At 42.7% G+C, this 13814-nt stretch overlaps 2 gene segments (V, D, J or C); both read left to right on the top strand.

Annotated features, from left to right (window-relative positions):
* The first annotated feature begins 18 nt into the window (after positions 1-18).
* LOC121170947 overlaps positions 19-13814 on the top strand; it is a 171482-nt gene continuing 157686 nt past the window's right edge. Inside the window, 2 exon segments of the C gene segment in view lie at positions 19-302; positions 438-727. Coding sequence covers positions 224-302; positions 438-727 — 369 coding nt within the window.
* Positions 5002-13576, top strand: LOC121170951. The segment is given in 2 exon segments: positions 5002-5116; positions 13104-13576. Coding segments are annotated over 2 exon segments (357 nt in total).

The raw sequence follows: 13814 nt of genomic DNA, 5'->3' as shown, positions 1-13814 counted from the left end.
GGGCATGTGAGAACTGTAGTCAACTTTACCACCTCTTGGCTGGGAGGGGCAGGAAACACAGGCAAATAGGGTAGCAGAATCTGGGTCCTGCCTTACAGTGCGCTGACTCACTGTGAACTACAGCGAAAGCAAGCTTAGTGCTCCATCTCAGCCAGTGCTCCTATCCAGGTAACAGGCGGTTCAGAACCTGAGGACACTCACCCTGGAGACCTCACCTCTGAGCATGGAGATGCCCTGGGTTCCTGATGCTGCCCTGGGATCCAGACTCCTCTATTGTGTGGTCCTTTGCATCCTGGGATCAGGTGAGCTCTGGTCCCAGCTCGCTAACCTCTAACCTATGTCTGTTATTGTCATTAAAATGCCAGCTTGTTGAGACTAACAGCAGCAAGACAGGTCCTGCTGGCTCCTGCCTTTAGCTGCTGTCCTCTCTCCCACAGGTGCAGAGGATTCAGAAGTCATACAAACCCCAGAACACCTGATCAAAGCCAAAGGTTATCAAGTGACACTGAAATGCTATCCCATGTCTGGACACTTGTCTGTGTACTGGTACCAGCAGATCCTGGGCCAGGGCCCCCAGCTCCTCTTTCAGTATTATAATGGGGAGCAGAGAGATAAAGGAGAAGTCCCAAACCGCTTCTCAGCACGGCAGTCCAAGGACTATCGCTCTGAACTCAACCTGAGTGCCCTGGAGCCGGGGGACTCAGCACTGTACCTCTGTGCCAGCAGCGTGGCACAGCCCTCTGTGGTTGTCAGCTTTCTGTGCAAAAACTTTTCCTGTCTCCAAACAGGAAGGGGATGTGGTGGGTAGATGCTGGCTAGAAAAGAGAAAAGCATGCAAACTTTTCCCAGACACTTGCCACTGCTACTTCCTTATATGATCTAAGACTTGGATAAATCATGCAAGGAAGATATTATTTATGCATCTCTCTATTTGCAGAAAGCAACATTCTTGAGGCCTGTATCTAGTAACTACTTGAGCTTTTGTCCTTGAACATCTCTACCCTGACTGTATAGATCTGTCCCCTTATTGGGTTTCATTTTCTGAGTTCTGATTCAGGCATTGGGCAGTCATCTGTCATATTTGTCTGTGACAATCTTCCCTCACGAATCAAGGGATATATGACTTCAAGGAAGAGCCGTTATCCTTACGCTTCATTGTGACCTAAAGAAAGCTGCAATTTTCTGGACTGCAGTTGTGGTCTGGGTCAAAACATTGCTTTCACAGAGGTTTCCAGCTGTGCAGTAAAGGGATTGAATATTTGATAGGAAAGGAGAGATTTTGTATACATGACGCAATCAAGCATAAGGGAAGGAAACAGACAGCATTGCCATTCCTGGACTTTAGTTAACAAACATGCTTGAGTCCCCTGCCTTGGAAAATGTATTATTGAAATAAAGAAGTAAATGAAAAATTAAAAAAAAAGGAATCTAAATGAAACAGAATAATTCTTTTTTTGTTTATTTGAAGAAACTTACTTAGTTTCTAAATTACACAAAACTGCTTTTCCTCTTATCTTCTTTTCCTGTTTATTCTGTTTTGCCAGCTCTTTAATTTGGTTATTGTGACAACAATTCATGTGAGGCCTAGTGTCTTGACACAGAGCTTCATTGCATTTTGTTTCACTACAATGACCAAAGGTGGAATAGCTGACCTCAGGGTCCAGGAATTTTTCTAGATCCCCTTCATGGGTTGCAAGACCCACACCTGCTGGTTCCCAAGATGTGCATTCATGGAAAGTTACAAGTGAGCACAGAGTTTGGGTCTGAACTCAGGCATGGACTTGTCAGATACACATGTCTCAATCATGAGTGGGCTGCTAGGCCAGTACTGCTTACCTGTGGGTTGTGGGGAAGATTCTCAGATCTTACTAATCTTCAAAATCCAAACTACCAACATTCGACAGTAGCTTCACATTGTGTCCCTGTCAGCTCCTGAAAATCTCCGTTCTATTCTTTGATTCAGTGGGCCTGAGTATTTGAGATATCTCATATAAATGAACTTCTCTTGTGTGTCTGTGTCTTATTTCAACTAGCATTGCATCCACATTCATCCATTTTGCCGCATATGGCAGGATTTCCTTAAAGGGGGGGGGGGGACTTAATAATACTCCACTATAGGAGCTTGCTCTGTTTTTAGATCTGAACTACAAAAATGTGTAAGATTTGACTCTGTGGAGTCATTCATTTCAAAAGGCTGATTGCAGATCTAGAAGCACTGTGTACAGTAATGCATAATTATACCTTGATTCTTTGTGGTCAAAAGTAGGAAAAACAATGTAGCTGTCATTTGTTGACAAGCTATTATATAAAAAGAAAGTCCCGGGACTGGCATAGTGGCCACAGGCTAATCCTCTGCCTGTGAGTACTGGCATCTTATTTGGGAGCTGGGTTCTGTCCTACCTTCTTCACTTCTGCTACCTGACTATGGCTTGGGAAGGCAGTGGAGGATGGTTCACGTTCTTGGGCCACTGAACTCATGGAGGAGATCTGGAAGAAGCCTCTAGCTGCTGGACTTGGTTTGGCTCAGCTGTGATCATTGTGGCTATTTGGAGAGTGAGCCAACAGAGAGAAGACCTCTCTCTGCATCTCTCATGCTCTCTCTGTAAATACACCATTAAAAAAATCTTTTAAAAGATCTTTAAAAACATTTAACAAGACAAAAGACTCCAGGCTATAGCAATATTTAGTTAAATACAACCAGTGGATTAATAAGGAAAGATATAATCACAGAAACAAAATATAAATGGAGTTATAAGCTGTTGCACAATGATGTCAAGGAGAAACATTGAAACTTGAGTCGATTCAAATGCATTCTTCTTGTTCTGAGTCCTTCACTTGTACACACTTGTTCATTTTGCTTTTGTACCTTCTTGGGAAAGAGGTGTGTCTTCTGCTGAGAGGAAGGTCAGCGTCCTAGGCATTGACAGGGCAGTCTCAGAATAACTCAGTCAAGCGTTCTGTTCTCCTTGTGCCAACATTTAGACCAAAAGGCCTGGCTGTCCTGCCCTTTCCTGCCATGGGTGTCAGCCTCCTGTGCTGGGGGGCCTTTTGTCTCCTGTTTGCAGGTGAGGCCTGGAGGGGCTCTCAAGGTCTTGGTGCACTGGGGCTAGGTCATCATCTTTGTCCTCTTGTATAGGTGCAGCACATGCAGGGGTCACTCAGAGCCCCACATTCCAGATCCTAAAGGCAGGACAGAGCCTGACGATGTCATGTACCCAGGATCTGAACCACAACTACATGTACTGGTACCGCCAGGACCCAGGGCTGGGCCTGAAGCTGATTCATTACTCAGTTGCTACTGGCACCACTGAGAAAGGTGAAGTCCCCAATGGAAATAATGTATCTAGACCAAGCATACAGAACTTCCTGCTCATCCTGGAGTCAGCTGCCTCTTCACAATCATCTGTGTACTTGTGTGCCAGCAGTTACCCACAGTGCTGTACAGGCACCTCCTCTCTACACACAAACCCAGGGCAGGCTCCATCTCCACCTCCTGAACCAGATTATAGCAGTGCCTCATTATAATTTCCAACAGGTGCTTCCAGAGAACCTGGCAAACAAGAGATCTCCTGAGTAGTGGGAGTCCTTGTCTGTGTTGAGGTGCATCATCAGGCAGAATCAACCAGGTGTGTACTCATCCCTCATATCAGCTGTCTCCATTCTAGCTCCCTGGTCTTTCTCTGATCTCTCAGGAAGGGATGGTGATGGTTTCCTTCAAGCTCTACTTTTGTCCCACTGGCTGGAGTCTGCAGACAATGAAGTAAATCAAGATCTGTAATTCCAGTACATCCAAGTTTCTGCCTCTGCCTGCTGTTGCTTACAACGCAGAGGCTACTCTCAGAGCACTTTGAAACTCCAAGTCCCAGGCATGTGGACTTACTTGGCAACCCAGAGTGCAGCAGGCAGGTTTAAGCTCATGTGTTTGAGAGACCAGAAACGGTTGCAAAGCGTTCAGACTCTGGAAGCTCTTCACACTCAATCCAAGCCTCTTACAAACTTCATGGGTCAACACCAGACAAATGTATCTACACCACTAAGAATACTAAAGGAAGATATATGTGATAAAGACAATCTGAAAATAAGATGTCATAGTTTAAAAAGCTCAATTTTAATGACTGGAAAAGGAAAGTCAAGCCTGCCAAGATGCAAAAAGAGACGTTATGAATAATATGATAACTGGGGGAACTCCTGGTAAGAATTTTAAAATAGATGATATGTAATTAAAGAAAGTTTTGTTGGTGTCAAACACAGATGAGAATAAGTTACCTGGAATGCAGTACAGCAGACACATGCATAATAGGAAAGGGACCCTCACTACAGGAAAGGCAAGATGGAGGCGTCTGTCGTACCAGAACGTACTCCATGCTTTATTATGTGTCTTGTGTCTTTATGTATGAGTCACAAGTCATCAGTGTTTAAGAAAGGAAAATTATAGGTAGTCTCATAGCATTGGGGAATTTTCTAGCTGTGATTAAACACTAAAATCTCTTGTTGTAAATATTCGGTTGCATTCCAATTTTAAGTGTCACACTGAATGTACAGGAATTGAAATAGAGATATTTTAAAAGCAGTTACAATGAAAATGTATTGAGCTCTCCAAGACATGGGCTGAGAGTTCAGCAAACAACAGAAATTGGGATTAAAAACAGTCATTAGTGAAAAACTACAGTCCGTATTCAATTAAGAATGATATTGAGTACTTAAATCATGTTGTCAGTAATAAATAAGGAAAAAAACTGAGTTTGCAATTGAAAGAGTCTGCCCAAATTAAATTGTAAACAACAGATAATGATCCCAGGATAAAACATGATCTGCAAATAATTAGCTGAATTTGTTAGTCATTTTGAGCATGTGTGCTTGGGAAGATGAGGATGACTCCAAAGATTTAAATCAGACCTCAAACCATCACATCAGGTGAGTCTCGCATTCCTGAGTATTGGGATGTGACAGAGGAAGTGATGTCACCTGCAAACCACTGTGTGGGAGCAAGGACGCCCCTCCTACCCTTCTGTTCCTGCCCACAAGGACCCTGACCTGGTGGAGCCTCCCATTTCAGCCCTTCCTGCCATGGGCAGCAGGCTGCTCTGCTGCGTGGTCCTCTGTCTCCTGGGGACAGGTGAGTCCTCAGACATGAAGCAGTCTCAAAGTGTGTGCGCTGTGTGTGTACTTGAGGCAAATGTGTTGTTGGGCATATGTATGTGTATATTGTACTGCACCCACAAGACCATATATGAATGAGGAGTACAATCATTTTCATCCTCTTTTCCAACCGCTGTCTCCACAGACCACACGGACGCTGGAGTCTCCCAGGACCCCAGGCACAGGGTCACAGTGAGGGGTCAGAATGTCACTCTCAGGTGTGACCCAGAGTCGGGCCATGCTACTCTCTATTGGTACCGGCAGACCCCAGGACAAGGTCTGCAGTTCATGATTTACTTCCAATATGAAGCTGCATCTGACCAGTCAGGCATGCCTGGGGAGCGCTTCTCTGCTAAGAGGCCCCAGGGATCTTCATCCACCCTGAACATCCAGCCTGCAGAGCCCGGGGACTCAGCTGTGTACCTCTGTGCCAGCAGCTTAGCCACAGCGTGGCACTGCCAGCTCCTTTCTGCTCACAAACCTCATCCTTCTGTGTCCTGGCAGCTCTGAGGGACCTTCAGTGGAGGGTGGTTTTTGATCTTCTCACCTCGAGATAACGAGGTAGATTTGGAGCCCTGCCACCATTTCACAGGAAGTGACCAAGATCAACTCCTGCCTCTCTGGCAGTAAGTATGCTAGGTGGGTAATCACAGCTCATTGGGTGCTTAGGGTCCCCACATCAGCTCAAAAAAAAAAAAAAAATGGGTGTGGAATATATACAAGCCTTTCCTGCAGGGATGGACACGGCCTTGTGTGGCCAATGGGGCTGTTGCAGCCCCACAAGATGTAGTTGTAGGCTGAGGTTGCGTCTCCTCTGGAAGTTCCGAGTTCTGTGCTCAGCATGTTATATTCTTCCTGAAACCTCTGCTCTCCTGACCACACTGCAGGTCATCTGCAATATAGCCTGAGTTCTGTCTTCCTATGTGAAGTTGAGCCAGTGCTGTGACAGTAAGTCCTGAACATAGCAATGAGAACAATAAGGCTTTTGTGATCTGCTTTGTCCCAGTCACAGGTGGTTTTCAGTTTTTATTTTCAAATGCTCAATACCTGATGATTAGACTATAGACAACTTTCATGATTGCTCTAATTTCATTTTCCTCCATTGAAATCATATTTTAAAAGCTTGAGGATTTGGGGCCTGGTGTGGTAGCCTAGTAGCTAAAGTCCTTGCCATGCACGGGACAGGATTTCCAAATGAGTGCCAATTAATATCCTGGCTGCTCCACCTACCTTCCAGCTCTTGGCTTGTGGCCTGGGAAAGCAATGGTGGCCCTGGGACCCAATACCCACATGGGAGATGGGGGAGGCTTCTGGTTCTTGGCTTTGGATCAGCTCAGCTTCAGCCATTGCAACTGCTTTGGGAGTAAACTAGCAGATGGAAAATCTTTCTCTCTATCTCCCCTTTTCTCTGTATATCTTAATTTCTGATAAAAATAAGTAAATTAAAAAAAAAGTTTTAGGATTTTAATTGTTTCTCCAGCCTTTTAAAATTTTTATTTATTTATTTTTAATAGGAAAGGTCTACAGAGAAACAGATACAAAGATCCTCCATCTTCTGGGTCACTCCCCAATTAACCACAGCATCCAGAGCTGAGTCAGTCTTAAACCATGAGCTAGAGATTATTCCGGATCAGCCATGTGGGGGCAGGATCCCAAGGCGTTGGATCATTCTCTACTGCTTTCCCAGGCTAGAAGCAGGGAGTTGGATGGGAAGCGGAGCAGCCAGGATACGAACCAGCATCCATATGGGATCCTGGCTCACGCAAGGTGAGGATTTAGCCACTGTGCTATAGTCCCGGGCCCAGGATTAAAAAAAAAACAAAACACTTGCTTTATTATTTTATGATACAATTCCATAGACTCTGGGATTTCCCTTTCCCTTTCCCAAAATCTCCTTCCTCCAACTGACTTCCACTCTATTATTATAATAGTATAGGCCTTCCTAAACAGTCATAAATCCATCATTCTGCTATGTAACTATATCTGACACTGTAGGTATGGACAATGGCAGAGAGTCCAGCATACCATTTTCAAGATGTATTTAACAAATTCATTGGGAATCTGTCTTCAGTTTGAAAGTGCAGATCCATACTGCATTGTATCTTCACATCTGGATATGACAGTCTCTATTACACAGTTACTATACATTCTCTTAAATAAAAAGGCCTAAAATCAACAACAGGAAAAAAAATTTAAAAATTTACAACATGAAGTTAAGCAGCATGTTGCTGAATAACCAATGTGTCACTGAAGAAATGAAAAAGAAAATCAAAAACTTTCTTGAGGAAAATGATGCCAGTGTATGACCTAAGAGTCAGTGAAGAAATTAATAAGAAACAAAAGAATATTTTTGAAGAAATGAAAATAAAAAAAATTATCAAAACCCATGAGATATTGCAAAAAACAGTACTGAAAGGGTTATTGATTTTGTGTTTTGCAAGAAAGTTGCAGAGAGAGAGCGTGGCATTTGTGCTTTTCAGATTGACTTGCTCAGTATAATGGTCTCTCTTTGGGACCATTTGGTTGCAAATGATAGAATTTCATTCTTTTTAAAGGATGAGTAGTATTCCATGGAGTAGATTCACCACAGTTTTTTTTACTCACTCCTGTTTTGACAGGCATCCAGGTTGTCTCAATATCTTTGCTATTGCAGATTGGGCAGTCATGAATATAGGACTACAGATCCCTTTCTCATACGCAGATTCAATTTCCTTTGGATATATTCCCAGAAGTTGGGTAGCTGGGTCATAGGATAGATCAATTTTCAGTTCTATTAGTACTCTCTATATTGATTTCCATAGAGGTTGTAGTGGCCTACACTCCTATCAACAGTAAAGGAGTGTACTTTCTCTCCACATCCTCTTATGCCAAGGTGGTGGTATAGGGTAACCACAGGTTAAACTGATGGAGAGTTATTAGCCAGGGTGATGCATGGAACAAAGATTCCAGTAAATAGAAGAGGACAGGCTGATGGCAAAGGAGCACCTGGGGACTGATGGACATGGGGAATCAGGGGGAAAAACACTGATATTGCAGTGACCAGATAACTCAGCAGTGGTTTGCGAGCAGCGATCAGAGCTCTGCCGGTGGTCAGGTGGGAAGGGGAGTTTGCTGGGAGCTCAGGAGGTGAACCCAGGCATAGATATTCTCTTGACAGAGAAAAGGAATAGCACCTAACAAACCAAAGGCGAGTGTGGAGAACATTCCAGTACAATGACAAAAGAAGACTAAATTAAACAATGAACAATCCATTGCTAAAATGGCAGGATCAAATTACTACCTGTCAATACTAATCCTGAATGTAAATGGATTAAATTCATCAATCAAACGTCATAGATTAGTGGACTGGATCAAAAACAAAACCCATCTATCTGTTTCCTACAGGAGACACATGTCACCAGCAGAAACTGAAAGTGAAATGATGGAAAAAGATATTCCATCCTAATGGAAAGGAAAAACAAGCTGGCATAACCATTCTTATGTCAGAAAATATAGCTTTGATGTGAAAAGCACTGAAAGAGATGGAGAAGGCATTACATAATTATCAAAGGATCCATTAAGCAGAAAGAGATCACCATAATAAATGTATACACACCAAATGCCAGGGCACCTAGCTACATGAAACAAATATTAATGGATTTAAAGGTAGAAATAGACTATAATACAATAATAGTGAGAGACCTTGATATTGCACTAAAATCAATGTACAGATCAATGAGACAGAAACTCAGCAAGGAAACAACAGAGCTCACCCAGACATTAGAGCAAATGGACTTAACTGAACCTTTCATCTCACAGGCAGATAATACACTTTTTTTCATCTCAGTACATGGAACTTTCTCCAGGATTAACCATGTTATAGGCCACAAAACAAGCCTCAACAGATTAAAAATAGCTGAAATTATACCATACATCTTAGGCCATCATGCATTGAAACTGGAGATCAGTAAGTCAAAATACCCCAGAAGACAGGCAGATACCTGGAGACTGAGTCATATGCTACTAAATAAATAATGGGTTACAGAGGAAATCAAAGGAGAAATAAAAAAAAACTGCTTGAAACAAATAAAGGCATATCAAAAATTATGGGATCAAGGCAGTGTTAAGAGCAAAGTTCATCCCAATCAATACTTAGGTCAAGAAATTAGAAAAGCACTGAGTAAATGAACTAACTGTACATTTGAAGGAGATAGAAAAACAACTGCAAGGCAATCCAAAGATTAGCAGGAAAAAATAACCCAAAATATAGAGAAAATAAACCAAATAGAGACAAAAAGAACAATACATGAGATCAATGAATCAAAGAGCTGATTCTTTGAGAAAATCAATAACATAACTTTCCTACTAGCCCAACTAATCAAATAAAGGAGGGAGAAGATATGAATCAATCAGAGGCCAAAAAGGAAATATGACAACAGATATCTCAGATACAATCTGGAACTACTACAAGTAACTATACGCCAACACATCAGAAGACTTAGATCTTTTGGACTCATACACTCTACCAAAATTGAATCCTGAGGCAATTAATAATCAAAATAGAGTTGTAACAAGAGCTGAGATTGAATCAGTAATTAAACTCCTCCCAACCAAGAAAAGCATAGGCCCAGATGTCTTTTGAAGTTAAATGAAAATGGCAGGTAATTAAACCAAGAGAGGTAAATCTGTGATTCTGAATGGAGGAGAGGTGACATTGTCAACATGCAAGGGACACAGAGTTGGTCCAGGGGCATTTGAGGAAGAGCAAACTCCAGGGCTGAGCCTATCAGTGTGGGAGGATGAATGCAGGAGCTGGTCCTTGGAGTTGGAAAGGATTCCTTTGGGCACATGGGACAATGAGTTGTAGATCCAGCAGAGCTAGTGTTCTCCATAAACATCGTTGCACTGTTGCATCTGTCTTCAGGCCTCACCTCTCTTTTGCTTTTCCAAGAACCATTTCTTCCCTTCTGCTGGTACTCAGAACAACAGACCAGTCTGTAATCTATAAATTGCTCATTTATTGTACAGTGCTGTTGGCAGTCCTAACACCCAATTTTATTCTCCATTAGATGCTGATGCACAATTGCTTGCTTGTGGATATCCTATGTCTTTATCATATTTCATTTTACTTCATTATTCAGAAATTTGGCCTTATCCTGAAGATCATCTCATTATCTGCCTAGTTCCAAAAACCCTTTAGATCAGTGAAGGATAGTAATGAACTTCACTTCTTCGTCACAAGATGGCACTGCAATGCCAGTTGGACAAGGTGTTTGGACAAGAAACTAGAACACAGGGAAAGAAAGGGTTAAGAAAAAGATGGGCTTGCATCCACTATTTTGGCAGATGTTGCCAATTTCGGTTGTAACTAAACTATCTTCAGCTGTTTAAGAGGTGGTGCGTTCCTTTACACTTTAATCAGATCCACAGTTAATGACAGGACTTCCTTGAGGTGATGATGGGCAGATAAACAGAAGAGCAAAACAAAACACATCAAAACAAACCAAACCAAAACAAACATGAACAAGTAACAGAGTTGAATGTATGATAAGTGAGAGTCTTAGTGCTACACCTGCTGTTCACAGCAGATCCTACTGGGCAACAAACTCAGAGGCGAGGCTGATCCTACTGAGCCAACGATGATCTAAGGCTAAAAGGAGTGATGTCACAAGTGCACCTGCCTGACCACTATAGACCATTCAGCTATCAATCCTGAATCACGGCATTGAACTGGAGAGCTACTTCTCGCCTGACCCTGCCATGACTGCAACATTCTTTTCCTGCGTGATCCTTAGTTTCCTGGCACAAAGGGAGTTCTAGTTTCTGTTGAGAAATTGTGTGAGTGGGTTTACAAATCATAGCTGCAAACCTTCACCTTTCCATGCAGATCCATTACTACTTCTGAAGTCTTGAGGTCACCTTGTGCCTTACACACTAACATGTCCTGTGGATGCTGGAATCTCCTAGGAATGAAGATATTGAATCACATATACAGGAAGTAAGATAAATCCTGCAGTGTTCTCAGTGCCTGAACCATGCACAATGTTATGGAAGCAATGAGATGCTGGACAGGGACCAAGACAGACCCATTACTCAGTCAGTGTTAGCAGCAATGCCAAAGGGGATGCCACCAAAGGCTGTAGCATCTCTAGAAGGAAATGGAGTATTTTCCCATGACTGTGGAATCAGCCAGCATCAACCAGACTTCCCAGTACTTGTCTCACAGAAGTGATTCCCTGACACTGCATACCCAGCTTGCTGCTTTACACGTTAAAAATCAGCCCTGGATCCTAGAAGATCCTTAGACTGTTGTTTCAACCATGACACACAAATGACGTTTCTGAGTTTGTCCCAGTCTTAATTGCAACAGGATCTCACTCAGAGGGATCTTGTGCTGAAGAGATCTTAGTGTGCTGTGAGATCCGATATTTAATGAATGCATGGAATTGTAATCAGTGTTTTATGTTTTTTGCTCAGTTTATGTTTTTTGATGGAGCCAGGAGCCTGGCACTCAAGAGTTTCCAAGGAGGTGTAAAGTGCTACAGTGAATGTCCGTATCATTGTGAGCCTTTTGATATTAACATTCTGAGTTTGTCTTTTTTCTGAATGCACTGTTTGTTCACTTTCTTTTTGTTGTCTCTTGAACTAAAGTTGAAATCAAATGTTTTTCTCTTTAGTTTATGGTTTTTTTTTACTTCCTCTATTGTGCCATATTAGTTCTTTCAATCCTTATTGCTCTCATCACTTGTAAAATCACAGTCTAAGCATTCGTCTTTTTCTTGATGCACTGATCTGTCGTAGCCATTCCTTTCCCACCGTGAAGTCTCCTGTAATTTGGCAATGATGCTTTTTCCCTGTTCTGTGGGGAACAGAGAGGTGCATAGTGTTTGCTGTTGAGGAGTGTGTCCTGGCAAAGCATCTGGAGGGAACGACATGGAACTGTATATTCTCCTGAGGAAGGAGAAGGGGAGGATGCAGATTGAGTCTTGAGGGACATATTTAGAGTCTAAGAACCTAAATCACACTATATTTTCTTTTTTATGATTTATACTTTTTTTCTGAAAGGCAGATTTATAAAAGTAGGAAAAACATAGAAAGATCTTTCATCTGCTAGGTCACTTTCCTAAATAATGGAAATATCCAGGGCTGAAATGATCCAAATCTGGGAACCAGAAGCTTTCTGCTCCCCTGCAGGTGCAGGGTCCAGGTTTTAGGTCATCCTCCACTGCTTTCCCAGGCCACGAGCCAGGAGTTAGATGGGAAATGGAACAGCCAGGAAGTGAACTGGTGCCCATAACGAAGCCAGTCCTGCAAGGTGGAAGATAGCCAGTTGAGTCATGGCACCAGACCACCTTGTGTTATTATTGAAGGCAAAGATATCTTCAATAATATCTTCAATAATATCTCTTTTGCCCAAGAGATATTTTCACCTCAACAATGAACACCATCTTGGTAGCTCTGCATCATTTTTAATAAAGGGAAAAACATGGGATGCTGTTGGAAAATCAGAGAGAGAAAAATTGACTTGAACCCAGCATCATACATAGCTGGTACAGTGGGATTTAATCACATTAACTAATCACGTTAGTCTGACCAAGAAGGAAGTCAGAGACTTGAGCAGAAAGCATTGTAGGCAGCAGAACAGGAAAGACAAAGTGGTGGAGCATTAGATGTTAGGAGGCACGAAAGATGATGACATCAGGACAGTAACAACAACACAGGGTAGTCACCCAATCAGGAGAAACAATCCAAGAACTCAGCTCTTATCCAAGAAGAAAAGCCCTAAGCACAGAAAACATCACTGCTTCCACTGTACCATGGACTCCAGGCTCTTCTCCTGCATGATGCTCTGTCTCCTGGGAGCAGGTGAGTCATGCGGAGAAAAGAGCAGCCCATGGCAAGCATGCTGCATCCTCAACAGTAACCTTCCTTCAGAGGAGCATCCCAAGCCACTCCTGGCTCATCTCCATCTGCTTTTCCCACAGGACCAGTGGAGGCTGAAGTCAAACAAACGCCAAGACAGCTGATCAAAGCAAGAGGGCAGAAAGTGACACTGAATTGTACCCCGGACTCAGGGCACAACCGTGTGTTGTGGTACCAACAGAACCTGGAGCAAGGCCTGCAGTTCTTCTTTGACTATTACTTAGAAAAACAGAATGACAAAGGCAATGTCCCAGACCGGTTCTCAGCTCACCAGTTCAGTGACTATCGCTCTGAGCTGAGTGTGAGTGCCCTGGAGCTGGAGGACTCAGCTGTGTATCTCTGTGCCAGCAGCTTGACACAGCCCTTCTGAGTCCACAGCCTTCTGTGCATAAACCTCCTTCCCACAGAGTGACACAGCTGTGAGAACCTGGGCCTTGCAGGGGCAAGAAAATCGGTGTCTGTGTTCTGATATGTGATATTGAAAACAATCTTGCCACTTAAGTGAAGGATCACAAGACCAATAGTCAAAATCTAGCAACTAATCATTGAATTTCCTCATCTACAAAATGAATATATATAATACATATAATAATCTTATATATGTATATATTAATGCCAGACATCCTACATAGACTATGTTTCCCATGGAATAGTCACCTGCTTTTCTCTGCAGCCTGCCACATCTCCCCTTATTGTTATAATATCTGTGCACCTCTGCATTGATAGCAAGCTGCAGACTGAACAGCCGCCAACTGCCAAAAGCTCCTGTCCCC

Source organism: Ochotona curzoniae, unplaced genomic scaffold, assembly GCF_017591425.1.
Source record: "Ochotona curzoniae isolate NIBS_2020 unplaced genomic scaffold, NIBS_Ocur_1.0 scaffold_2476, whole genome shotgun sequence".
Lineage (NCBI taxonomy): Eukaryota > Metazoa > Chordata > Mammalia > Lagomorpha > Ochotonidae > Ochotona > Ochotona curzoniae.
The sequence above is the reverse complement of the archived record's forward strand: the minus strand, read 5'-3'. Positions and strand labels throughout refer to the sequence as shown.